Consider the following 27,867-nt stretch of genomic DNA (forward strand, 5'->3'; position numbering starts at 1 on the left):
TGTGGGTCGGGATTTTATTCGTGTAATGTCCCGACTTATGTCCAATCACTACACCATGGATGTGCATTTGCGGCGTATTGGGCTTGCGGAGAGTAGTCTGTGCGCTTGTGACGAGGGCTATCACGACATCGAACACGTTGTCTGGGTATGCGCCGGGTATTGTGACGCCAGGTCTCAGTTAAAGGATTCCCTTCGGGCCCGAGGTAGACCACCCAATGTACCAGTCCGAGATATGCTGGCAACTCGTGATTTCCCCTATATGTCCCTTATTTATACCTTCATAAAAACGATAAATATCCCAATTTAGCCCCTCTCTTTTATTTCTCGTTTTTAGAGTTTCCTCCTGCCTTGTGGAACCGATCAGCTCCAGAGTGCCACTATGTAACCGCCGTCGCCCTTACCACTACGCCTGCATAGAAGGAAACTGAAGCGAGAGCGACTCGAGGTCCGATGACTTTTGAAGGATTCCCCGCGGGTCCGAGGAATACCATCCGCCAATCCGGTACTCGACGAATTACTAGACTGAGGCGCAAATTTGCTTCGCTGATCCCCCCACCCCCTCTCCCCCCCCCCCCCCCGGTTCGAGCGAAAGTTGCAAGTTTTGCTCTTCTTTCCCTGTCTCTCCCCTGTCCTTGATACAACTGCTGCTACATTGATGCGGAAATAAGCCACCCTCTGAATATCTTGACCAAGCATAAGTTTTAGTTAAAAAATTCAACTTAGTATTCTGTATTCCTAGTTTTAAGATAGCTATAATTTTTACTCTTTATTGAAACTCTTGTCCTCCATCTTGTAAATAGAATTGAATCTCTAGTTTTAAGATTTCTGTGAAATTTCTCATAAATATTTGTTCCCCCTTTTGTGTACTAAACTATATTGTTAGTTTTAAGATAACCGTAAAATATTTCGTAAAATACTATTACTCCCCCTCTTGTATATCAAAGTGAATCCCTTGTTTTAAATTTTTTCATAAAAAAATCTTTTGGCCCTCTCTTGTATATTGAATCTTATTTCTAGTCTTAAGATAGCTGTAAATTTTCTTTTCCTTTGTAAAAAAAAATATTTCAACATTGTAACCTCCTAGTTTTAAGATATCCAAAATGTAAAAACAAAAGTATTTGGCACCGCCAAGCTAACTCATTTGTGCCTATCAAATAAACGAAATGAATAAAAAAAAAAAAATCTGGTTGTAATCCTCGCTAATACGAAGCACTCAAATGAAACGTGTACTGAATTATCCAGCACCTCTACTAATTCTGGCATTGAAAAATCAATTGAAGCTTTCTGATACGAGAAATGTGGACTACTGAAACCTTCGCTGTAAATTAGAACAATCATTGTACCTGTACTCACAAATTAGATCCGGTAAAAAGTCACCTAAAGGCTCCCTGAACTCTCGATGGGAGGAGAGTTCAGGGAGCCTTTAGGTGACTTTTTACCGGATCTAATTTGTGAGTATTTATCATAAAAGCTCAATCCAATACAATGTTTATGCATTTGCAAGATAATCCAAAAACAGGTATTCTTGGTTTTCAAATGACATATTTGAACATATGTTTCATTCAAAATCCAACAGAGATACGAACAGCTTGAAAAACGTACGTGGAATATCTCTTTTCAAAATTTTTATCTTCCATACTACCCAAATTGAGATACCCTTAATTGTAGTATTTTAATTAACATTTCTTAGTTATAGTATATATAAATGCTTTGTATTACTTTTAATTAAATTGGAGTTGATGTAATTTTCGGTTTTATGGTCATACGACTCTCCATAGTTCAACGTTTTGAAGGAATATTCCTTCATCTTCAGGGGAAAATAGAATTTGAACATAAATTAGTTTTCGTTTTCTCATAATACAGATATTTTGCAAATTGTTTCAGAATGTAGTATTAGGTTTTTTCCACGAGTGGCTCTGCTCTAAACCAAATTCGATAAACTATTTGTAGGGAAACAGCAGACAAATATAGTTTTGTTTTCAAACCTTGGACATTGTTGGGGATCTTATGACACAACATAGAAATGGATAGAGAAATAGCAGGGAAGATGTGAGTGGTGCTATTTGCCAAGATCACGAAGCGAAGGGGGTGGGGTGGACGTGTAGGGAAATAACGGTTAATGCTGTGGTATAATTTTTGTATACTGGGCGATACTTGGATTCCATACATCCTTATTATAAAGTATGTAACTAGTAATTTTCACGCCATAACCAGTACAACATCTTGCAAAAGAAGTCAAATTTTCACTAAAATTTTGGGATTCAAAAATGCAGATGCTCTCGCTGATGCTACGAATACAATATGAATATGAATTATATTAGAAATCTATTTCCTTACTACTATGTGGATTACTTGATGATCTGTGTATTCATATATCAGCTCATTTACCTTACGACTGAACGCAATGCCTAACCCGACGGGTAAATAGATAAACTCTGTACAAATTTTTACTTTGAAGTGAGCTTCCACATTGTTTGAAGTCTTTAAAGTGAATTTACAAATTAATTTTTGAGAAATAGCTAATTTATTATTGAGTTAATTCACAAAATGTTTTCGAAATTTAATTTCTGGAACTCTTTGAATCACGTAAATGTGTTCTCATACCCCGATATTAAAAAATGGGTTTAGTTTTGTCCCTCAAACATCAGTAAAGTATTATTCTTTACGTAACGATCTTATGTTTAGTTATTAAAAAAACAGGTAAGTGAGGAATAGCAATATAAAATCTTTAAAATCTCCGCCGCTCGTATTTTCATAAGCTTCATATTTATGTGCACAGTGCGAATATTTTATCGCCCTAAACAACTTTGGAGAAGACCCTTTTAATATAAAAAATAATAGTAAGACGTTATGCTAGAATAACTGTTTTAAGGGGTCTATCGCACGTAACCTTCTATATTTCGCTACCCTTGCTATATAGAGCTTTAGTATCTTCAGCAAAGTTATTCGCGCCAACATTTTCTAGAACTTTGCTAAAGACAGTAAGCTAAGTAGTTAAATTATTTGGGAATATAAATTTTCTATCTCACTTTTAGATGAATTAAAACTCATTATAACAAAAAATGCGTCTATGGGGACGGGCATAGCGTAGTTGATAAATCTATTGCCAAGTAGGCAGCTCACCTGGGTTGGATTCCCAACCCAGCACATAGGGTTAGAAATTTTTCCAAAGAGATTTTTATAACCCAAAAAGAGGCGAATAACCCTAAGGTTAAAACCTCTATAACCAAAATAAAAAAAATATTCGTTTATTAGTATCCAGAACTTCTTCGAAGAAGTCTAATCTCCAAATCCAACGGTTCAGGAGTTATTGAATTTTGATCGTGAAAACGGCGTTTTGAAACACTGTGCAGCGCGACTTTATTGCTTTGTTCGAAAGTTAATTACCTAAAACATGTCGTGTTTTGACAAAATGACCCATATCTCAGAAAGTAAACAACATATCCAACAACAAAAATAATAGTGTCAAATTGTCAAGTAAAATTTGAAACCAGTTTCGTTAAGATCGGTTCAGCCGTTACTGACATAATTACATGACTTTAGTGCACATTTATACATACACACATATACAATGTATATTATACATACAACCTTTGTCTCAATTTGTCGAGCTGAGTCGATTGGTATATGAGACTCGGTCCTCCGGGCCACGAAAAAGGTTTTCAAAGCTTGAGCGAATCCTATACATTTCATTTGTAAGAATTGTAAAAAGAATTTTGGAATTTCAAAACTGATAGAGGAATTGGACTCAACGACCTAAAATTTGTTAAAAGCCTAGTTTTTAGTCACATGAACTATTTTTTATAATTTTGTCACAATTTAATATGGAGAGGTGTCACTGTGCAGTGCACTGCAGTGTACGAACAATAAAAGGCAAGTATTGAAAAATAACTCAAATAGTTAGAAGAGCATTCTTTTAGAGTATTTTTATTGATCCAACAAACAACATGCAATTTGAGGTTACAAATTTGAAAACTAATTGATCAAAGGTAGTTTGACTAATGCTTCGCCCCTCCATCTTTTTTGGAGATACTTTTCACGACGCCACCGGATTCAGCACTTTCCCCACGAACAGTATCGCATCCGAGTCTTCATCCTTGATGTAGAACATAAACGGCCGGTTAGCTTCGAATTGAATGGGGCTGTCGTCAATGCCAAACTTGTTTACTAGCTGAATTTCTACGGACAGAAAAAAGAAGAGATACAGTCGTGCGTGTTATCGCCGTACAACGTGCTCGGGTTAGGGTCAAAAAGGTTATCAATATTTCAAAAATGCTGTACAACCTGTCGCAGCAAATGCTAGGGTACCCCGCTCGTTTACTTCAATGCCAGCTTTCTGCAGTATCTTGGACACTTCCAGGTTGGAACGCTTCCCACCAGATAATTGCGGAAGGGACGCTCTCCGAGTAAATACTTCAGTGATACCGAGCTGAAAATTCGACATTTTTGTAAATAAATCCAGTATTGTTTGTGTGAAACGTTTGGTTGTTACCGATTTCAAATAATCATTCAGTGTTATTCCAAATTCGAATTTAAACTTTGGAATGATGACCACAATCTCTTCCCGCATCATCTTGTCTTCTAACTTGAACATATTGTCGGCACTCAGAGAATCAATGACTTTTTCCAACGTACTATTCGCGTACGGTAGAATAAGGTACAACGAAAAGTGACGACCCTTGTATGGTAACCTTAACATCTCCAACTGAAGATCTTGATCGTCCAGGTACTCGTAAATATTTGTTTGTTCCATAAACTCAACATTCTCAGTCAGACTATCGGAAATGAGAAACGGCCGCTTCCGGGTGTACTCATCCGTGAATGAATTCTTCCACGAAGCCTTCAGAAACAGTGCATTAGCGATTATCATCGTGGCGTCTTTTATGTGATCTGTAATTGAAAGGTATTATTTGACGTGGCTGACCTACTGAACCATGTTACGATATACCTGCCGTCACCAAATCGTTGAGATGGCCTTGGGTAATTTCAGAACACCAATCGTTGATCTTTGTAGCTGTTACGGTGGAATCCCGAAACAAAACTGGTTCTACGGTCGTTTTGTAACATGATTCCACCAGTTCCGTGTAGGCATCACTGACATTCGTTATGCTTTGATCCAAAAATATCCGAGTGCCGATGTTGAACTCATAGTCTCTGTTTTCTTTCTGCGACAAAAAATAAATTGTAACGAGGCATCATATAACGATTTGAATTATTCATGCTCCCATTCTATTGCGATGTGATTGCAAATCGGACCGTATGTCATACCGTGGAGCTTTCCAGAAATTCCCGATACAGCTGACGGGTTTTTTCCAAGTCCGAACCGGAAAGTGCTTTGGATAGCTCTCGCTTTGTAGTGCTATTCTTCCCAGATGCTTCGTAGAGCAGCGTGAGCAGCAATTTGATGGAAAAGGGGGAGAAAATGGTGTTTGTCTGCTCATGCTGGAATACTTCCTGGCAAGGATGCGTTGGCGTGGAGAGGGAAAAAGAGTGCTGTTACATTATGTTTATCGTGTTTCCTGTCGTTCGGTGGGGTACATACTTTCACCAGGTTCCAGTCGAAATCGTTGCTCAGTGGCACCGGTTCTGGTTGGCTTTGCAGCTGGTTGCTCTTTTGCTGTGCTATGTTTGCCGAATAGGCTGATGTTGTAGATAGTACTGAAAGATGAGAAAGGGTGCACAAGTTATTAAAAAAATCGCAAAAATAGAGTTTGAAATTCTAAATCTTTTTTTTAAATTTAAAACGTCGTGTTCCTAACATGGACTTTTGATTTGAAACGTGTGAATGAAGCAATCAATTAGATTAACAGTTGTTACGGCATTTAATTAGCAAGGGACTGGAAGGTGAAGTATATAAGGACTTGAAGGGAGAAAGTTTAGAAAAGCGTGGAAGGATCAATATATATATATGCAAGTTTAGAGCTTACAGGCGACTTAACTTTTTGTCTGCTACCGTGGGAGTCCTATTTTTGATTTTTGTTCCCTCACCAATTGCCTGCCTGAGTGATTTTATTTTATCGACTATTGTAACAACTGTTGACAAATTGACTTAATAGGTCGTTAACAAAAAAATGGTAAAAAAATCAATTAGATGTTCAATTTTATTTCTTTTTTTCTCACGTGCAATCACTTACGAAGTAATAAATCATTTATTGATATTTTGTCAGTTCATGTTGCCAAAAACTAATTCCACTTTTTATATTTTTTTTTCTTTATAGGTGAGAATCGAAAAAGATTATCGAAGGCAGCATCTCACAGCGGTAGGAGAGGTTAGTTCTCTTGGCTATATTAATGTTTGGCTAAGAATCCAAAAAACTAAGATTCGGCAGAAGGAAGAATCAATCTCCAATATGATAAAACTTGGTCGTAAGGAAAAACGCAATTTTGACCACAATCAGGCTGACTTTAATTTAAAGGAATTAGAGATGAACTAATTATGCTGGGACATAAACACAACCCAAAGAATATAATTATCTTCATCAAACCAAACGAATTTGGAGTAATTGGCAGTAAAGGATGTATGAAAACGTCCAAAATAAGGAGGGGTCCAAATTAGGATGATTATTCTATCATTCGTTCATCAACATCGTATTTCTATATCTTCTTTGATTGCTGCATAAATTCAATGTGATTTTTTCGGCAGCCAATTTTATTGGACTTTTTCTCAAAAAGTATGCTACATAACTTTTTTTCGCGTACTTCCATTCAAATTTACTATAATTTTCTACCAAATTAAGTCCTAATATTTTTCAGTTAAGACTATTTTGAACTATTTTTGAAGCTTTTTTTGCCAAATACCACATAGTTTGACTTTCGTTCACTTCAATTGAAATTTTTGCCATTGGCTCTGTGGGAAAATATCAGAGGAAAATACATTACATGCTAGAACTTTCGAACTAGCTTTTAGAAAATTACACTTCATACATGTTTAAAGGGAGCAATCTTAGTTTTTGAATGAGAATACATCTGTTTCTTGAAGAATGCGGAAGTTAGAGTTTTGGGATATTTTGTTCGTAAAACCCCCTATTTTTAAAAATTATTTCTACTGTATGCTACAAATCATACATATTTTTGCAGTTTTTCTAATGTTCAATAATTCTGTAATGCAATATGTTTTTTTTACTATATTTGGGGAATATGCGCTGCTATATAGCAATACTGGTATTTCGACTTTAAATTTTTTTTTTGGTGAAATTCCTTTAAGAATGAAAGGTGGTTTTTACTACGTAAATGCGAAAATCATCCATTTCATTTTTATATGTCAAAAACATTAGAAATATGAAAATTGAAAGAAAAAAATATGCAACTTCATTTCTTATTACATTTTTATTCCACTTTTTTCAATTAACTGAACGGTTGCTAAAATAATAGTTTTCCTATTACTGCAGTAGAACGTGTTTGAATGTATAATGTTTGCCTTAAAATGAACGGAATTTTTTTAATAGAAAATGCAAAAGTTGATTTTTTCATAAACATTACATTCTGAGGAGTCTCTTAAAGTTAAATCTCGTGTGAATAAGAATAACATTTTATTATATATGGTTACACAAATGAACAATTTTTCGACACTGTTTTTAAAAATATAAAAAATTTTACCGCATTTACCGCATTACCGCGCGGTGCGGTGCGGTAAATAAAGTGCGGTTGCGGTAAGCGGTGCGGTTTTATAATTTTTTTGCGGTTGCGGTGCGGACAATCCATTTACCGCCCACATCCGCACCGCGACGAACCCTACGTAGTAGTGGTAGTGCCAGTTCGCTTATAGCCTGCGTGGACGCAGGTGTCAAAGTTGGCGTGGGGTACATTTGTACCCCAGTGTACTGTTGCCGTTAGTGTTTCGTCAGGTTTCGTGCTGTTAGTGGAAATGTGACTCGGGACAATACCAGTTTAAATACTGGTTGTTTTACTACGCTAGTAACAATTAGGATTAAATAATCGATTTTAATCATTTATTCAATTTATTTAATTTAATTTCGAAGTAGAAAAAAAAATCGTTCTCATTTTGCTGATTTTATTGATTTATTGTTAATTTTTTTATAGTTTTTCAAAACAATGGCTCGCAAGTATAATTTGGCGCACAGTAACTAATGTAACAGTAACGTTTCGTGCTACCAATGTATTATTGTCGGAAATATTTTTTTCATTTCAATTTCCACCCCATTTCGTGGTACTTTCCAAAACCAGATTTTTAAACTTTCACTCTTCCAAACAATTGCACTTTTTCAAAAATATCAAAATTACATTTTATAGTGTTTCTAGACCATTTATTCAAGTTTTAGAATCATTTGATTTTTTTCAAATCGGTTGAAAATTCGCAAAGTTATAGTAATTTTTGTGAAAAAGTCAAAGCCGTGATTTTTTCACTTTTTACATTTCTCATAAAAGAAATGTATAGAATTCGCTCAAACTTTCAAGATTTCTTCCTAGGCTCGGAGGGCCGAGCCTTATATACCAATCGACTCAGCTCGAAGATTTGGGACAATGTCTGTGTGTGTATGTAACGGACAAACAATCACTTTCCGAATGTAGAGAGAAATTTATGAAAAATGGCGTTTTCCATTCGACTCTAGCTGATCGATTTTGATGAGCATTTGATTTTTGTTGTAGACCAATTATATGAATATATCAAATAAATGCTCAAAAACAGTAATTTATGGTCAAGATAATATCATTTTGAAACCACCGATTTCGGAGGTTTAGTATCTCCGATGAGTTTTACAAACTTTAAACAGCACATGATTTGATAAAATAATTTTGACCTTTTATCCTCCAAGAAGTATTTATGGAGAATTTACTCAGGTGAATATTCATGTCTACAATAAAGTTTTTTTTAAAGATAGTCTCAACAAATTCGCTAAAGACACGAACTCTACTATGTTTTGAAAAATTACTACTCTGTTACTAAAATTACTTTGTTACTATTTTTTGAAAAATTGATTCTCCATAATTTTGAAACTTCAAAGATGTCGGTTTCGGAATTATACCATTTGGACAGTTAGTTCGAATTTTACCAAACCGAATTTCTGGCTACGCCTCTGACTTCAAGTAAGTAGAAACAAAGTCGTTCTACATTCGTTCACAAGAAACTTCTTCGAATACTGAATATCTATTATAATACATTGAAAACCCGATTTTATGAGTGACATATGAACATATGTTGGATGAGCTGTAGCAGACGAACACGACTGAACTCGAGTAAATCCTTTCTTGAGCATGTTTTTCTTATCATGAAGATGCAAATATGAAAAAATTAAAAGCTCATTTTCTTAAATTTTAATCTAGAAAACCCCTTTAAGAGAAATTAATATTAAATAATCAGAAATAGTTACACTAGTTTACAACATAAGAACAAAAATCTGAACTTTAATATTCGAACACCATTTGTGATGAAAAATGTTGTGCTGAATACGAAAATGAGGTCCAAAAAATTTACAGTAGAACAGTTTTCGAGTTACAGTAAAAAAATGAATTTCACCTTTAAAATTAAAAGTGAGTTCAGTAAAATCAAAATACCTTCGGTTGTAGTGCATCGATATGAAATATTATAATGTTGAATTAAAGGTAATTGAATGCACTTTCGATCGTTAGAAAATTTTGTTTTAGTGCGCCTACTGGTTCTGGCGTTATTTACGAATTTATTGAACTTTTTCTTAATTTTTCGTCATTTTTTGAAGCAAAATAAGTGTTTGGTCAATATTTTGGGCAAGATAATGCAATCCCAAAATATATATTTTCATGGGAAATTAAAGCCTACTAATAACCAATGAAAACAATCACTTATTAGTTTAAATCGGATGGAAATTATGAAAGTTATTAAATTTTTGCAGAATAAATATTTTTGAGTTTCTCTGGGTGAATTTATTGAACCGTCTCGATTCCAATTTTTTCTAGGCTTTGTTTCATAATATATGAGGGACTCTTTGTCAGAATTCTGTTAAACAAGTAAGTGGAAGAATATTGAATGATTTTAGTGTGGATAATATTCTACTGTGAATTTTTTGGACTTCATTTTCGGGTTCAGCACACGATTTTACATTGAAAATAGCCACCAGCTTATTTAATTCAGAAATGCTGTAAACTAGTGTTATCAGACTACATCAAGAGACGGGAAGAATATTTTAACAGCTTCAGTTTATTATAAAGAAAAAGGAAATTGCCCGATTTAGTCAATGTCCCCATTTTGTTAGCCTAAAATACACCATGAGACTGATAAAAACGGGTCTTTACTGTATGTATTATTCACTATGTCCCATATTAATAGGTACATTCCATTTTTGTTTTTTTATTGCATCGAAATACAACAATTGGTATACTTAAGGGTTTATATGTTGCAGACAGATAAAGTACTGAAATTTTCAGCTTTTTTCCTACACAATATTACGAAAGCTTATTAAACACCTTTCCCTAATAAGTTTGTGAAATTTATAAACCATTTGAAATTTTTTAATAGTTTTATTTTTTATTTAACCGTGATTTTTTAATAAATAGTGACCGTCGCTTCACAACGTAGTTTATTTTTCATGGCTTGCGGTGAGCACGATCTCTTAAGTTGCTGAACTGAAAATTATGGAATAAAAGTTAATTTTTAGTATTCTTTACAGATTTAACTCGCCGAGCAAATGGCTCTGAATTTGACCCGCTGGTGCCCTAAGATGATTTCGCTAGAGTTTCAGAGCATTGTGCACCCAGTGCATTGCAGACGGAAGGTTATAGAAAAGTTTCGTGAAAAAGAAAATTAGTAATGATGATGATTTTCCCTAGTGGTTCGGTTTCGAGATGTTTTTATTTGTTTGGCATTAGGATTAGCGATAAAAATTCAAATCAAGGATACTACTGGGAAGTCACTTTTTTATTTCGATTATAGAGGTTTTAACCTTAAGGTCATTCGTCTCTTCGGGTTAGAAAAATCTCTTATGAAAAATTCCTAACCCTATGTGCGGAATCGCGATTCGAACCCAGGTGCGCTGCGTACAAGGCAATCGATTTACCAACTACGCTACGCCCACCCCAAGTCACTTTTAGAAAATGTCGATGTCGAAGTAAAGTTTGAATTATGCACGCATGCACTTCAGACGTAGCGTGATATCGGGAGCTGCGATTTCATTTCTTAGTCGCGTTGTAAATTTGATTAAAGGCCATTAAAAGTACATATAAACTTCAAATCGATTAAAAAAAAATTTTTTTGGCTCAGCACAATATACAACCCCTTTACTGCCGTTCTACGCATAATTGTCCCATGTATATAGGGAATCCCATAGAACATGGGACAATTAAGCTTATAACGGCAGTTTAGGAAAATTCAGTTTTCCAACCACAATGCATTGATTGAGGAATTTAGATATTTTATTAACAGAGCATTAGCAATAATTCGTTTGTATGTCTATATTATGGGCCATTTTTTTCGCTTTCCCATTGATTTGGTTTGAGATTCTTAGCACTGATGTTGTCCTATGCTGATTTGAGCGATTCTCGGAGTCTTGCCACTATCCCATGTAGTATGTGTTATCAAAAACATCGCGAAGTATCAAGTTCTAAATATTCTCAATCGATATAATATCCGAAGAGAGTGATATGAGTTATAAGAAATGTCACATCACACTGTTAGGTGGATTAAAAGCGTTTTATTTATTATTTTACAGACAAAACAATAGAAGAAGTTCGACTATGTAGTGCATATCTAAGCTAGCTGCATCGAAATAGACTATTATTTCCTAAACATAGAGCGGAGCGAGCACAACACAGGTGTGCGAGTGCACAGACGAAAGTGGTCGTGAGAACTTATTTGTCCACTCAATTTTATCGCGTTTTCTACACAATTCACTTTTAAGATTCTTTCGAATGAAAACAAAGAAAGTTATTGACTGATTGGAGCAAGTCAAAATTTGTTTTCTCCAGAATTGTTCCCTTTAGGGTAGAATACTTAAATCTATGATATTACTAAAACAATCGATTTGAAATGTTATTTATATTCATGTTAAGGTCAAGCCTCAAAAATACGATTCCTTTAATTTTTCCAGTTTTTTTATTTGTGTTAAGATATATTCATGTTAATTGGATTTTTTGGTTTCATTGCGAACAGCAACAAAAGCATGCAATTGCTTCACTGAATAACCCGTATTTCCGCTATTTTGTGATGTTTTTCGGGTAAAAATGGATTTGAGCTTTTGAAATGTGTGGATTAGTTCCGAAGAACTTGCATAAATTCTCTAGCAAATTTAGTAAGTTAATTTGTCTATCTAGGGTTGCCACCTCTGGAGTGGCTTTGACCCCGAGATTTTCACTGACTTAAGGGATGGTAGATTATGAGTGAAACTAGACAGAAATTGGAATCAGCTCGACATTTTAGAGCACTTTAAGGGGCCGTACACAAATGACGTAGCTTTTTTCAGCGATTTTTGACCCCCCCTCCCCCTCGTAGCATTTGGTCACAAAATTCTAACCTCCCCCTCGTAAATAACGTAGCATTTACCTACCCCCTCCCCCTCGTGCCATGTAAAGCGCCCGGGTGATGAAAAAAAATTGCATATGTTTTTCAATTATTTTAAATACATGCCCTTTCAAAATGTTTGACGACTTTTATCAACATTTTCATTATAACAGCAAATTGCGTGCAAAATAAGCCCGTTTCATGACAAATATACTGTTGATAGTTTTGTTTTGAATTTTATATGTCAAGGAGAGCATGAAGACAAGTTCTCTCAGTTCACAATCGTGCAGCTGCCAATGATTCTAAGAACCATACGTTCATCTAAATTACTAAATTTTGTTTGGTTCTATTCGAAGTGAAAATTTAATTCAGCTTCCAAACTAAGTCAACTAGTTAGCAACATTAGCTAACTAATGTAGCAAGTTAAATCCACATACAAAATCTTTTCGGTTTTTTGGCGAACTTGTAATTCTGCGAATCGTAAAATTTACCTCATGAAAAACCGCATCAAAAGTAACTTGTTTGAATTCAAATTCATTTCTCTTGGGAATGGAAGATCATTAAATTGTTTTCTCTAAACCATGGGTTTTAAACTTAATGCTACGTCGCACAACTTCTGACCCTACCCTCCCCTCGTCACATTTCGTCACAAATTTGGTATACCCTCCCTACCCCCCAAAATGCTACGTCATTTATGCATGGCCCCTAATCGCTTTTTATTACCTACTGATCTAAAAAGAGTCAAATATATACTCTTTCATTACCAATTACTTCACAATCACTGTAGAGTGTTATATTTTTGCCAAACTTATTGCGCACATCTCTTCCATGGCGTTAAAAGAAAGCTGTATATTTTTACATTTCTTATAAAAGAAATGTATAGAATTCGCTCAAACTTTCAAGATTTTTTACTGTGCATTGCTCTCCTTCGCAACTAACAGGAAAAGAAAAGCAAAGGAGGCAGGGCGGTGGCATGACATGGGCAGCACTCTGTGGTGTTGGATATTCATCGCCAGAGGTCCCAACAAAGGGGCCAACAGTTAAGGATCGCTGCAGGAGTAGTAACAATACCGGTAAAATTCGTTTGTTGACCTAGTTAGTTGAATTAGAACATATCCGCTTTACCTTGGTGCAGCTGTCGATAAGCACCACCAAATGGAAAGTGATTTGGTAAAATTGCAGCAAAAAAACTTTTTACACCATTTTGAGCGACGTAATGGGATGCAAAATGTCAATTGTAGCATATAACGAAATATTACTTTCCTTGATTTGTAGAAAATTTGATTTGTTTTTCATTTTCATTGGTTTGCGAACGAAATCAGCAAAGTTGGGTGAACATAGTAAAATTAGACTTCATAAATATTTTGCAAGGAATCCATTAAATAAAGTTAAAATTATGCTTCTTCCCACCAAACCCGGAGAAATTGATATAAAACCCGGAAGCCCGGAGATCGCTCCCGAAAACCGTAGTCTCCGGGTCAAACCCGGAGGGGTAGCAACCCTACGTCTATCTGAATCGATTACTGTATATAACCTGGGCTTTTGTTGAACATCGTCATTTCAAATTGAAAGTATCAGAACAAATAAATAAATAAATAATAAAACTCCGTAGATTTTAAGAATATCCCCGCTCTCCTTCATTATTTATTATTGAGCACAATTCTTCCGTATCAGCATGACATTCATTACAAACTCCTCAGTGTTTCACTGATCGAATGCGGTATCGCTACTGTTTAGGTCAAGTCACTGTATCAGAAGCATGGATCGGTAGTCCGCACGCTTGCTTATAGAAAAAATGCTGCTCACTACCGCAAATGACTCACTACTAATTATGGTAATTGAAACGGAATGTGTTCTGCGTCGTGCTGAGCTGGGCAAACCCCATTCAAAGCAATATTAGCAACAGCAGCAGCAGCATCCACAGCGTAGTTCAAGTCCAAGTTCAAAGCAAGCTGCTTGACCTGTTCGGTTGTGTTAATTTTCGTACTGCAAAAACTACCGGTTCGACAGCTTTTTCTTCACTTTGGGTTGGCGTTTTACTTCCAGTCTAGTCGCACATAAAAACAATATTATCACAAGCAACAAGCGTACACATTTGGCAAAGCTAAAAGCGATGTTGATCTCGATTGCCAACTATTGAAGCATAACGTTATTCGAATCGTACACTTACACAGCAAAGCAAATCCGACATGAACCAAACTCGACCTCGAATTGCAGGGGGACTTCATATCTCCTACCACTGGATGTCAGTGCTGCACTCGATTTCTATTTATCCAAAGTTTGTTTATTTCCCAAAGGTTCGGCGCTAAGATGAGTGGCGCCAGACAGAAACTGTGACGCACTGAGCGCACCCAGTATTCATTCGAGTGCACCGCTAATAGCGATAGTGTCAGTGCCGCCCACACCGACTGGTCACACTTCGTTTCTTCACTTATCAGAACTGTGTTTCAAGTGTGCTAGGAGATCGAATGATCGAAGTACCACAACAACCAACACTATTCAAAATATGTCGCGTAAATTCCAACTTAACCAACTAACGATCGGCACTCAACTGTTGTCTGATAAAGGGGCCACACATATTAGTTGTACTCTCTAATGCAACAATCGGTTCCCTGTACGGTTGAGTCGATCGGAGCTCTTCACTGACTGAGATCGCACGATCATAGTGTGCGTGTGACGTTGTAGATGCTGTAATATTGGGATTTTCCTCTGGAGAGCGGCGGTGGCTATCAGCGATTACGTCCGAAACGCGCTTCTACACTACTCTCCCGGGTACCAATTGTTACTTTGCGTGAGAACATTTTAGGCCTACTGCTGTTTCGTTTAAACGTTGGGTGCTTAAAATTATTTACTGTGTGGACATACCGGCTCAGTGTGTTACGACTTGCCGTTTAGCTGGTTGCCCTATTATAGGTTATTTTTACAGCATAGTTGTTTTGTTTCACGGGATGATTATCAATAAAAAAGACATGTTCTTCGTTTATTTTATTATTATGGGCGCGCCTTTTTGGTCGATTTTAATTGGTTGGATAACTTGTGTACCATACGATAAGATATTAATTTATTCTGGAATTGTTCCTAGTTTAGAAGTTTTCTTACTCTTTGTTTGTATACAGCAGTTTAGTAGACTAAGATTGCATACAACGCCTAATCTTTAATCATTTGAAACGGAACATTAACCAATTATATATGCTACTATAGCATCTACGCTTAGGTACAACTGGAACACAAAATAAGCAAGCCTATACTGCCTGTGATCGCAAATCAGTCCCATACAGATAGGTAATCTCATAGAAAACGGGAAAAATAAATGATCATGGACAATATATGTCAATAGAATAGTACACGAAAAAAAAATCCGTCACGATTTCGTGAACTGAACGATTTACGAAAACCGTGACCAAATTCATGAAATTATGAGCTTGAGCTTGTGCGACCACCCTTGGCTGCTACTCCGTTATCGATCGGGACTAGCTGAAGTTGCACAGGGAATCAGTAGATAATTATGCTTGGGAATAGCGAAATATCTTTCAATGTGCAACTCCTGGTAATCCTAAAGTGCTTTTCATCAATACCGGCGCCGGCCATGCCCGAACGTAGATCGCGGAAGGAAAGGGAAGGAATGGTTAGTCCGATACTTGCTTTTGCTAGAGGCCGTATATAATACTGCGCACTCCACAAGTAATGAGTGGCGGTCATGCTTACCACTCAACCACAAGCGCCGTCACCAAGTTCATGAAATTATGAATAATACACCTCGTATTCATGGAACTATTTGTGTTTTCTAAAAACCAGTTCGCCCTGAATATATACATGGCGTTACATTAGAATGTTTGATTAGGTTACTGTTGTTGTTCCCTGGACATGTTTAGTTTTTGTTGTGATTGTTCATGATTGGGGAACACAAAGTCGACAGTCAAACGTTGTTCATGATTTCAAGAGCTTATTCGCGATTTTCGTGAATTCTCATGACGTTAGGAGGACTAAAGCTCATGATTTCAAGATCTCAGTCGCGATGTTAGTTATTTCTATTCACGTTATCGTGATATTTTAGTCATGAGTAGAGTGATTCAAGTTCATGATTACTTTGTCACGATTTTAAATATTTTTGTCACGAGTTGTGTGAGTTGTGTACATGATTTCAGGATCTTAGTCGCGATTTTTGTAACTTCTGTTCATGTTATCGTGATATTTCAGCCATTAATAGAGCAATTCTTGTTCATGATTTCAGGAGTCACGATTTTCGTAATTTCTGTTCATGTTGTCATGATATTTTATTTCAGAGCTTACCTTCAAAGATAATTGTAACTAATGTTCATGATATCAGCAGTTTTATCATGGTATTCGTAAGTTCTCTCCGCCTTATCGTGATCTATTATTTTTTGGTTACTAACGGTTTTTTACTCGGAATAACGTGACAATATGAACTGGATCATTAAAATAAGACTCATTCGCGATATCTGGTTCTGTGAACTATATCACACACACACACACACACACACACATATATATATATATATATATATCACAATGAACCTATCAAATGAATAACGATGTTCGAGGTCTTAATAGTTTTTTTATATCTACTGCTCGTACCTATTACTGGTCGCTAGCAGCTGTACTATGAATCATGAACCAGTTCACGATAACATGAATAATATTTTTTGATTTCGTGAACTAATTCACGAAAACGAATGGTAAGTTGTGAGTATTATACAAGGTATCATGAACCGATTCACGTATACATGAATAATATTTCATGATTTCTTGAACTATTCCACGGGCACGGATATTGGATCGTAGCTAATATATTAGGTATCATGAATTTGTTCACAAAATCGAATGGATTTATGAATAAAATTCCGAATTTCGTGAAATAGTTCACGAAAAAATTGCTAGAATATTTTGATTTTGTGAATTAATGTTCCTATATCTATGAATGAATCATGAGTCAACCTTTGCTTTTATGAATAATGTTTATAAAGTTGTGAACTGGTTTGCGTACTGAGAATCGAATTAGAAATAACTTGGCGGAAACCGTGACTGAAGTTCACAAAAAAAAATCAATATTTTCACTAACGGAAGCGTTATGCGGGCGTTACTGAAGGGAAATTGAACATAATTATTAAAGCCATTACTTTTGTTCATGGTCGTGTTTTCGTAACGTAAAAACGTGATTGTTCCAGAATTCATGGCACTTTATTCAAGATTTTGGGAACATTTTTTTCCGTGTAGTTTCCTCTACTATTAATGTGTTCACTACTTCTCCTGCATCATCAAGGCGGCATCTAAGGCGCAAACCATTTTTCCCTTTCTCATATAGAAAGGTTATGCAATCGGTCGGAATTTCGACTATTTAACCGAGGCTCGCAGGGCCGATCTCTTATAATATTCGACTCAGTTCGTCGAGATCGGAAAATGACTGTATGTGTGTATGTGTCAAACAATCTCACCGATTTTTTTTTCAGAGATGGCTGAACCGATTTGCACAGACTTAGTCTCAAATGAAATGGTACTACCTTCCCATCGGTCGCTATTGATTTTTTTTATTGATCCGACTTCCAGTTCCGGAGTTACGGGTTGAAGAGTATGATCACACAGCAAATTCCCATATAAACTGGTACCACCATGATGTCTAAATTATGCAGTACACACTAAAATGGGTGCAGCATTACTTGGATTTGCGTGTCTATATCATTAAGCCGCTTTGACCACATTGGCCAATTATGAGGGTTCTAGATGGTCCGGGGAACTTGTCAAGTCTCTAAGTTAATGTCATACCTCATACCTTTCTCAGCGAATTCTTTACCGATTTTTACAAACTCGGTCTCAAATGATAGGTGAAGCGCTTTGGCTGCTGTTGAATTTCCGATTGATCCAACTTCTGGTTCCGGAATTACAGGGTGATGAGTACGAACACGCTGCAAATCCCGATTTTAACTTATGCCGTATAATGCCGATGAATGCAAAAAGGTGATTTTTTTTCCAAAAGGTGAAAATTTTTCTAAAATGTAACCACAACTTCTTGGAATAGTAGTTCAAGGTCACTAACAATCACTCAAAGTCTCTTTGGCCACATTGATCACCAACGAAGGCTCCGGAAGCCCCGACGGAAGTATCCTGATTCAGAATAACAGTTACATGAATTTCTCAGTGATAACGGAACCGATTTAACCAAACTTAAACGGTGTGGCGTCCCCAAAAACTGTTACTTAAATTTTATTTCGATCCAACTTCCGGTTGCGGAGTTACGGGTTGTGGAGTGTAGTCACAGAGAATGCTCCTATTCAAACCGATACCGCGATGAATGCAAAAAGATTTTTTTTTGCTAAAATAAACATTTGCATTTACAGGTCTAGGTTACTGATGGTCCATTGAAATCTTGTTGACCTCCATAGCCGGTTTTGGAAGTGCCTGGAAATATGGCCATCCTTCAAAATTAAAAAATCTCGCATCAGTTTTTCAGAGATGGTTGGGCGGTTTTTCACAAACAAAAGGTATATTATTCCTACAGACTGCTGTGAAATTTCGTACGCCCGCACTGCCGTGTCTCTTATACCATTCGATTCAGTACGTCGAGATCGCTAAATGTCTGTGTGAATATATATATATATATATATATATATATATATATATATATATATATATATATATATATATATATATATATATATATATATATATATATATATATATATATATATATATATATATATATATATATATATATATATATATATATATATATATATATATATATATATATATATATATATATATATATATATATATATATATATATATATATATATATATATATATATATATATATATATATATATATATATATATATATATATATATATATATATATGTGTGTCAAATTATGTCACTGTCGGGTTAAAGAGTACGGACACACAGCAAATTCCTATATAAACCGGTAACACCATGATGTCCGAATGATATAATACACATTCAAATAGATTCAACATTACTTGGATTTGCGTGTCTAGATCACTAATGACCAATCAAAGTAGCTTTGACCACATTGCCCACCTATGACGGTTTTTAATGGCCCCGGGGTATTTGCCAAAGCCCTGAGCTAACAGCACACCTATTTTCCAGCGAACTATTAACCAATTTTTATAAACTTGATTTCAAATAAAAGTGATAGTGCTCCCATTGACTGATATTGAATTTCATTCAGTTCTGACTTTTATTGCGGTCACATAGGAATTTCTTATATAAATCGGTACAATCGTAATACCTCGTAGGTTAAAAATCTACTGAAATGAACATCAAATTACTTCGATTCGTTGGCCTAGATCACTGATGGCGAATCAAATATTCTTGGAATTAATTTTACATTATCGATAATTCCGGAAGTCCCGTGTTCCAGACATATTCCAAAAGAGGAATTTCCTCTAATTTTCCCTTTAACATCAAGACGATATTGTAAACCATTTGAAAGTTACATGAAAACAACTAAAATATGATTCAACTACATAATTCAATCATCAGACCCTATGATTGAATAATATTTTGATTTTTTTCGTATAGCTTTCAAATGGTTCAAAAGGGAGTCCACTTTCTACTTCTGCCGCAGTCAGACGTACAATCGAGCCAAGTGAAAAACAGGCCTCTCGATCTAGTATGCATTGTCTCGATAACAAAGGAAGAATCGGATTAATCTTGTCATAATGAGTAAAGTTGACGAAAAAGCTCTACTCCGACCAAACGCAGCGGTCGTTGACTTTAAATTTTGTTTAAAACGACCGAGTTTTAGTGAAGTAAAAGGTAAAATGCAACTTAGGCTTGCGGAAGTCTTGTACCTTCAGTATCATCATCTTCGCAATGTAGTGTTAATATCATTCAACACGTTAGCACAAGCCGTGCGTTTCGTTTTGAAGAACAACTTAAAACACGTGGTTGAAAGAGACAACGTTGGAATTAAGATTCCCGTATACATTGAGAATGATTATATAGATGTAAGGTTATATGACCTATCACCTCGTACCCCTCCTGAGCCAATTGCAAAATGCATGTCGCAATACGGAGAAATAGAATCCGTTACGCCTGATACTTGGAGAAACTTCTTCCCGGGTACTCCTAACGGCGTTTTTGTAGTGAGGATGCGGGTCGAAAGGCCCATACCCTCCTACTTGACAATAAAACTCAAAACTCACGGAGTTACAATTAAACAAACTACGCTATGCACCCATGAGGGGCAAACTCCTACATGCAAGTATTGTAATCGGACAGCACATCATGGACAACCTTGTGCAGAAGATGCAGAGGAAGACGCATCTCAACCGATTGCCAACTCATCTACGGCAAACCAACCCAAAACAGTTTTCAATACCAATGCCTGAACCACAAACGGTGGCCAAATTTGTGGCAGCAGTTACACAGTCCATAATGGCAACCACACAAGAAGCATCCAGTACCGCAAAATCAACTGTAAGCAACATCGGCAAGGAAGGTAATAACAATAATGGATTTACACTGGTCAACAATAAGTGCAAGAAACTGAGAAAAACACCTGATCATGGACACCAAGCCGGCTTCGACCTGGACGTGAAAAACAAAAAAGAATTAAATGACCCCCCAGATGCAGATTGCCAGCAAACCCCGCGAAAGAAGGTCTCCGCTCGCAATAAAAAGTTACGCGCGCGAGATCCAATATCGTAATAATATTTGTTTATATTTTTATTTTTACATTTGTAAACATATAAAGGATCCACGGCTCCGTTAAGCTACCGCTATGAGCCGTGTCAAATAAAAGAATTATAAAAAAATGGTTCAAAAGATTAATGTCCTTAATGTCAAAGGGAAAGTTACAGGAAATTTTCTGGGCCTTTTGAAAAACCTATTGTTGATGGAGAAACGCTTATGTAAAGGTCGTAATAAAATTAAATAATTGTGTTGTTAAAACAAAATTTAAAATATCTCGAGAACTACCACATTTCCGAAAATTTGTGTTGTGAGCATTTTGATTTAAAATGGTATTTAAAATCATATTCAAAACGAAAATTGCATTTTTAACTGCAAATAGTATGAATAATAAATATTATGTCAAAAGTTGTAGTTAGGAAAACTTTTTTATTGAAAGCGTCTCCACAGTGACGTAGTTGCGGGGGGAGTTTCGGGGACAAAAAAATTTGAATCTAACATCTTAAATAGTATTCTCAAAGTTTCATTTGAAAAGTCATCTTGTGAGAATATTTCCTTGTAGTGACCGACCTCGACATCTACCGGTCGGCTCGTTGTGGAGGCTAGGTCTACCGCAGAGGACTACAACGATCGCGACGAAGCGGGAAGCTAAATAGCTCCTGGTATCGTGACCAGGAATCAGAATATATATGGTACCAAGCTGAGAGCTTATTGGTTCACGAAACGGCCATCAATACCGAGAGAAATTTCGCCACAATCTGTAGTCCTTCACTGACGGACTGGAGAGTGTGCGAGAAGTATCCCCACAGCGTCCACAAGGCGATTCGCTACCGCATCGGCCAATGGAACCCTGCTACAGCACGGAAAACGCAAGCTAAAGTGGAAGATGAAAGTCTTCTACAATTTTTTTTTTGTTGAGTCACTTCGGCGAACAGTGGAATCAAGCACGTTGATGCGGCTGATCTAACGAGAAGATTGTGACGGCTTGTGACGTTACAATGCCACGAAAACTAGAGCCATGCAGTAGACGGCGTGCAGCTTATTGGTTAAATCAGTAGCTCAGTACGCTACACGCTGCTTGTCTTAAAGCCAGAAGGCGGTCTCAGAGGGCAAGCACGGAGAGCGAGAGAGGAGCGCAAGCGACGTCTCGAGATAGTAGGGACGCTTTAAAACGGCTTAGCAAGCCAGTTTGCCATAAGTAGCTGAGCTGAGAAGTAGACGCCAATCCCTGGGGACACCGAGTCGTCATGACGAATATGAGGGCTCGTCGACACCAGCTGAAATATGCCCGGGTATGCTAAAGATAATCGTTGAGGGTCTCTTCCCAAAGCACGATCCAACTACTTGGTCACTGACACCGTACGAAGGCGAAGAAGAAGGCGCAAACACAGCCGAGTGGCAAGCGACTAACGACGAGCTCAAAGAAGCGTCGATGCGAATAAAATCAAAGTTCCCGGTCCGGATGGAATTCCAAACGTGGCGCTGAAAGCTGCGATCCTGGCATATCTGGACTTATTAAGGATGCTACTGCAGAAGTGTTTAGATGATCGCAATTTCCCCTAAACGTGGAAGGTACAGAAGCTGGTGTAGCTGCCAGGGAAGTCAGCTTCGTATTAGTCAATGCCGCAGCGCTACACAAAAGAATGAGCCAGATCCTGAAGAGCTACTTCCAGAGTAGAGTAGGAGACGAACGAAGGGCAAAAGTCAATGCGAGTCGCAGCGGGCGTTCCTCAAGGCTCCATTCTCGGTCCAACTCTTTAGAACGGGGTGTACGATGGGGTCTTAAGACTGCGGCTGCCCGGGAAAGTGAAAATCGTGCGTTTCGCGGCAACGCGGATCCAGAAAAAAATCGAGAGTGGTTCGAAATTTTAATTTTGGAATAAATATCGTACAGTACGTTATACGTCAAAACCCCATTTAATGAAGTTCAGTTTTGGTGGTCAAATTTGGTTTGAAATGATTTTAAGTTTGGAACTAATATAAAATTGAAACTAATTTAAAATTTGATGATTTTCGGAGGGGGTCAAAACCCCCAGGACCCTCCGTCAATGCGTGTCATTAACGGTGATGAGTGAGACACTTGGAGAAGTGGAGGTGTCAGTGATCGACAGCTAAATGAACGGGGTCACGCTCCAAATAGCTCACCACAAGACGGATGTGTTGTTGGTCAGCAATTGCAAAGCGGTTCAGCAGATACAGATCGACGTCGGAGGGCACGTGATTGCATCGGAGCGTGCACTGAAGCAATTGGGAGTGATTACACTTGCGAAAAGTCGGTTTGTTATCTAGTGTTTCGTCATCGATACTGAGATATAGGGTTCCTGCCTGGGGTGTGGTGCTGAAAACCAAGCGGAACCACGAAAAGCTGAACAGGACGCTCCATCTGGTGGCTGTACGAGTTGCGATTGCGTACAGAATAATATCCTCGGAGGCAGTACACGTTATCGCCGAGATGATCCCCATCTCCATCACCCTGGTGGAGGATATCAAGTGCTACAATCAATGAAGCGCCAGAAACGGGAGGAAGATGATGAGAATCGATTCAATGGTGACGTGGCAGCAGGAATGGGTGGACCAACCGGCTCATCCCAAACCTGTCGATCTGTTGACCAAATAGAAAGCACGGAGAGATGACCTTCAACCTGAAACAACTCCTGTCGGACCACGGCTGCTTCAGGAAGTATCTTCATCGGTTCGGGTACGCAAAGTCACCATTGGGCCCGGAGTGTGAGAACGTCGAGGAGATACCGGGGTTTGTGATCTTCGAATGTCCGAGGTTTCCAGCGACGTGCAGCGAGCTATTTAAAACGGGAGGACCGGACGTCAACCCGGATAATGTACCCTACATAATGACAAGCGACGTAAAGGCGTGGAACGCAGTCAACAGAGTTATTGTGTAGATCATGACCGTCTTTCAGCGGAAGCGGCCTGAAGAGCATCGAGCAAAGGTTTCGGGAGAGCAATCACCGCCAATCGCGGGTCATCGGGGAACCAGTGAACTGGACGCCCTGCGTTACCGGAATCACCGAACAGACCATGGTATCTAGCTGATTGGCTCGGTTTTGGGAGAACTTCGCTCATCGGGGAACTTTCTGTCGGAGTAGGTCAGGTCTATCGTCGGGGACTAGACCGAGTAGCTCGTGAGCAAGTCGGGGAGCTGAATGGCTTATCAAGGAAGTAGTGCTAAATGACACAAGAAAAGAACTAAAGTGATTAAATGAGTAGCGGAGCTAAATGACACCGGACATGGAGCCAAAGGGCTCAAGAAGTTGTGGTACTGAAACCAAAGAAGAATCGGTATCTGGAGAACTTCTTTCGCTGGTGAACTTTTTGTCAGCGTAGAGTCAGATTCACCGCCGGAAACTAGACTGAGTAGACCGCGACGAGGCACCACCAGTCGCACCGGGGCTCCAGCAAACCGGACGCCCTATTCCACCGGAATCGCCGAACTAACTTCGGCACCTGACTGGTTGGCTTGCTTTCGAACTTCTTTCGCCGGGGAACTCTTCGTCGGAGTAGGATAGATCCATCGTCGGGACTAGACCGAGTAGTTCGCGAACAAATCGGAAGCTCAACGAGGAAGTGGTACTAAATGTGGATGAGTAATAATTCCCGAAGTAATACCGTAAGGTAATCCCGGTGAGGAATCAGGTTCTTTGCAAGATTAGTTGTATTAGCAGATCGGATGACAACCCAAAACCTGTTCCCTGAGTTGTTGGTTTTTATACATTTTTTCTGCTCTCTAAAACACACACACACACACACACACACATATATATATATATATATATATATATATATATATATATATATATATATATATATATATATATATATATATATATATATATATATATACATATATATATATATATATATATATATATATATATATATATATATATATATATATATATATATATATAATATATATATATATATATATATATATATATATATATATATATATATATATATATATATATATATATATATATATATATATATATATATATATATATATATATATATATATATATATATATATATACATATATATATATATATATATATATATATATATATATATATATATATATATATATATATATATATACAAAAAATTTATATAACCCCCCCCCAATGTTCTTACTACGCCACTGCCTAGAACTGAAGTTTGCAAATAGTCTAATTGGATTCCGATGGAGCAGTGTTACCAGGTACACTTTACGTTGACGACGGAAAAAGGAATTTCTCATATATCTGGGTTATGTTGCAATATTATTGAAAATTGATAAAACTTACCAATTGAAACTGTCGTTGGCTACGTTTTTCACGTAATTGTACTATTGTAAATATTCTAAGAGATTGAACATTGGAAGGTAAAAATTGAGCAGCTTCTAGCACTGCGAGGGAAGCACCTATCTTTATGAAAAAAGGCTACCCTACCGTCTTCAAAGAAAAATAGTTTTGAAACCTTACATGCACTTTAAAAAGTTGGGCATGAAAGGGTTAATTGGCTTTCCAATGCACCAATAGGGTTGAAAAATTTATGACGCTGTGATACCATTCGATTAGAGTCATACGCTTTTTGATGCTCTAATACTGTGCATTGATTTTAACGTAATTTTAATAGAATTTTTGATTGAGGTGATGTATATTATTTACAAACGTATTGTACAACACGTCGCATGAATTAACTATTTATACTGTATTTATTGTGAACGCTGATTTATCAGTAAGCTATTATTATTTAGATTGCATTATCCGTAAAAGCTGTAAGCCTAATCAGTTTATACGTTTTATCATAAGCGACGTAAATAATATGAATCGTATTTGTTACCCATTATGCCGCATCCCGTTTGTATTTCCTCATTTGAAATATTTTCGCTGCAATGTTGAAGCAGCATTCGCTACTCGTAATTAAATTTCGTCTACCACTGTAGCCACTTTTAATTGTGTCGGTAAACCCGAGTAAATGCTACATTGAAATTCATGAGACGGCTACAAAGTTGCCGGTCAGTTGGATCACCTACGACAGACAGACAGGCGCAAACTTTATTCGAACGATCCAATTAGCACTCATTTATTTGCTTCAGTAACGCCCGAGGTCAGGTTTTCCGGAGAAAACATTTACAACCCCTTCATTGTTTGTTGCACTGTGCTAGCACGATAGCAGGATAGGATGGCTGAGGGCAGAATAAATGGACATGTTATTTTGCGATTCGGATACGTCGTCGTAACTACAAGAAAGTGGCAGCAATTGCTCACAATTATAGAACGATTTCTTTCCAGTCACGCTCTCAGTTGTTACTCAGTCCACTTTAGAGAAAACCAGCTCTTCGACACCGATGATTCCGTGCACCTTTCAGTTGTTTTACTTGTTTGGTCAGTGGCGTGGCAATGGTGGTAGGGGGTTGCTAACTTAGATAAAGCAAGGGTTGTTTTTCTGTCTCATTTCATAAAATTAGAGCAACAATAATTACCCATTGTCAAATCAAGCTAGCTGTTCTAAAATTCCAGTTATGACAAACAGGCTTTATTAGTACTTATGTCGAGCGCCCCTCTTTTGACTAATACCCTGTTGTCGACACTGCACCAGTTCTCATCCGACGACGATGCCAAGAACGGGACGCTGTTTCCGGATAATTTCACCTACAAACACATACACACACACTCATTCGAACCGACCTAACCAGAGCCGACGGACAGCTGAGCTAACCGAAGAATTGACCATCCTTACATCCGTCGGAAAAAGACGAGTTGTTGCGCTAGAATGGGCTTTCCGGTGGGATGGCATGGTAACTATGGTTGCACTACAGTACAGAAGAAGGATTGTCGTGAGGAAAGTTTTTCACTGCTGTCTTTACCAGACAATGGTTACAATGGAAGAATTGTTTTCCCTTGGAAGTGCTGTTTCCGCATGTGAAGTGTATGTTGCATCGGATTGTTGTGACTGTGACGGAGGGTGGTTGGTACTGCACCGGAAAGAAAAGCCCTACTCCCACTACACGGTGTCGTGTACGGGACAGAATACGACAGGGACTCGTACGCGTGTCGTTTATGATTTGTTGAATGCCATGTGACCATACCCACCATACGTGTTCTTCACGTATCCCGGCCACGTGGCATGTGCTACGAATGTTTTCAAAGAAATGCATTCGACGAACCAAAACGTGGCATGGACGGGTTCCGGTCCATTCCCATCCCATTCACGGTACGGTGTTGTGTGAATAGCTCTGAATGCGGAACGCTTTAAAGTTAAAACTGGGAATGCTGTTGGTTTGCAGTTCAAAGAGCAAGTTTTCAGTGTTTTGTGTATACTGGTTTCGAAATATTTTGGAAAGCGCAATGCAATTCAACCGTAATTGTAAATGCAATTTCGAAAGGTGAAATTATTTCGGTCGGGAAATAGAAAATGTGTTGGTTTTCTATTATAGGAGGTTAAAGAACAAGGCACATTTCTTAAAATTATTTAATTATGCACATTTTCTTCTTCATTTCGCAGTCAAAAAATTAATTCAATTGTTATATTTTGCATATAGTGAATCTTTTGGCAGCTCGCATGAATTTTTGATAATCTTAACACATATACGAAATCTATGATAGTAACCTCTCCTGATGTTCTCTTCCATGAGCACTTACGCGCTTCTTGTTGTATGTAGGTCGAACGAAAACTTGTCGACAGCCAGATCCAAAGCTCATTGAATATGTATGATTCCTGGCTGACAATTTCTTGTGTCATCTTTTTATTTGCAAGTCATTCG

At 37.4% G+C, this 27,867-nt stretch overlaps 2 protein-coding genes across 2 annotated transcripts in view; one reads left to right on the plus strand and one right to left on the minus strand.

The window, feature by feature from the left end:
• Positions 1 to 27,867, plus strand: part of LOC131691315 (uncharacterized) — a 257,425-nt gene that overhangs the window by 137,376 nt on the left and 92,182 nt on the right. The gene's annotated exons all lie outside the window — the stretch shown is intronic.
• LOC131691316 (serine protease inhibitor 2-like) lies at positions 3,881 to 15,044 on the minus strand. Its single transcript, XM_058977607.1, has 7 exons — positions 14,598 to 15,044; positions 5,543 to 5,658; positions 5,269 to 5,454; positions 4,949 to 5,165; positions 4,493 to 4,890; positions 4,285 to 4,429; positions 3,881 to 4,179 (listed from the first exon to the last, which is right to left on the minus strand). Exons 1-7 carry the CDS (start codon positions 14,653 to 14,655, stop codon positions 4,037 to 4,039), a joined length of 1,263 nt encoding a protein of 420 aa, XP_058833590.1. The 5' UTR covers positions 14,656 to 15,044; the 3' UTR covers positions 3,881 to 4,036.

This window comes from Topomyia yanbarensis, chromosome 3 (genome assembly GCF_030247195.1).
Source record: "Topomyia yanbarensis strain Yona2022 chromosome 3, ASM3024719v1, whole genome shotgun sequence".
Classification (NCBI taxonomy): domain Eukaryota; kingdom Metazoa; phylum Arthropoda; class Insecta; order Diptera; family Culicidae; genus Topomyia; species Topomyia yanbarensis.

Excerpts from the sequence above, each read along its gene's own strand:
- LOC131691316 (XM_058977607.1), bottom strand. The coding sequence starts at position 14,655 with ATGAAGTCCCCCTGCAATTCGAGGTCGAGTTTGGTTCATGTCGGATTT. Across the intron at positions 5,455-5,542 it reads TCGACTGGAACCTGGTGAAA|GAAGTATTCCAGCATGAGCA; the intron begins GTATGTACCCCA and ends CATCCTTGCCAG. Across the intron at positions 4,180-4,284 it reads CCTAGCATTTGCTGCGACAG|AAATTCAGCTAGTAAACAAG; the intron begins GTTGTACAGCAT and ends TTCTGTCCGTAG.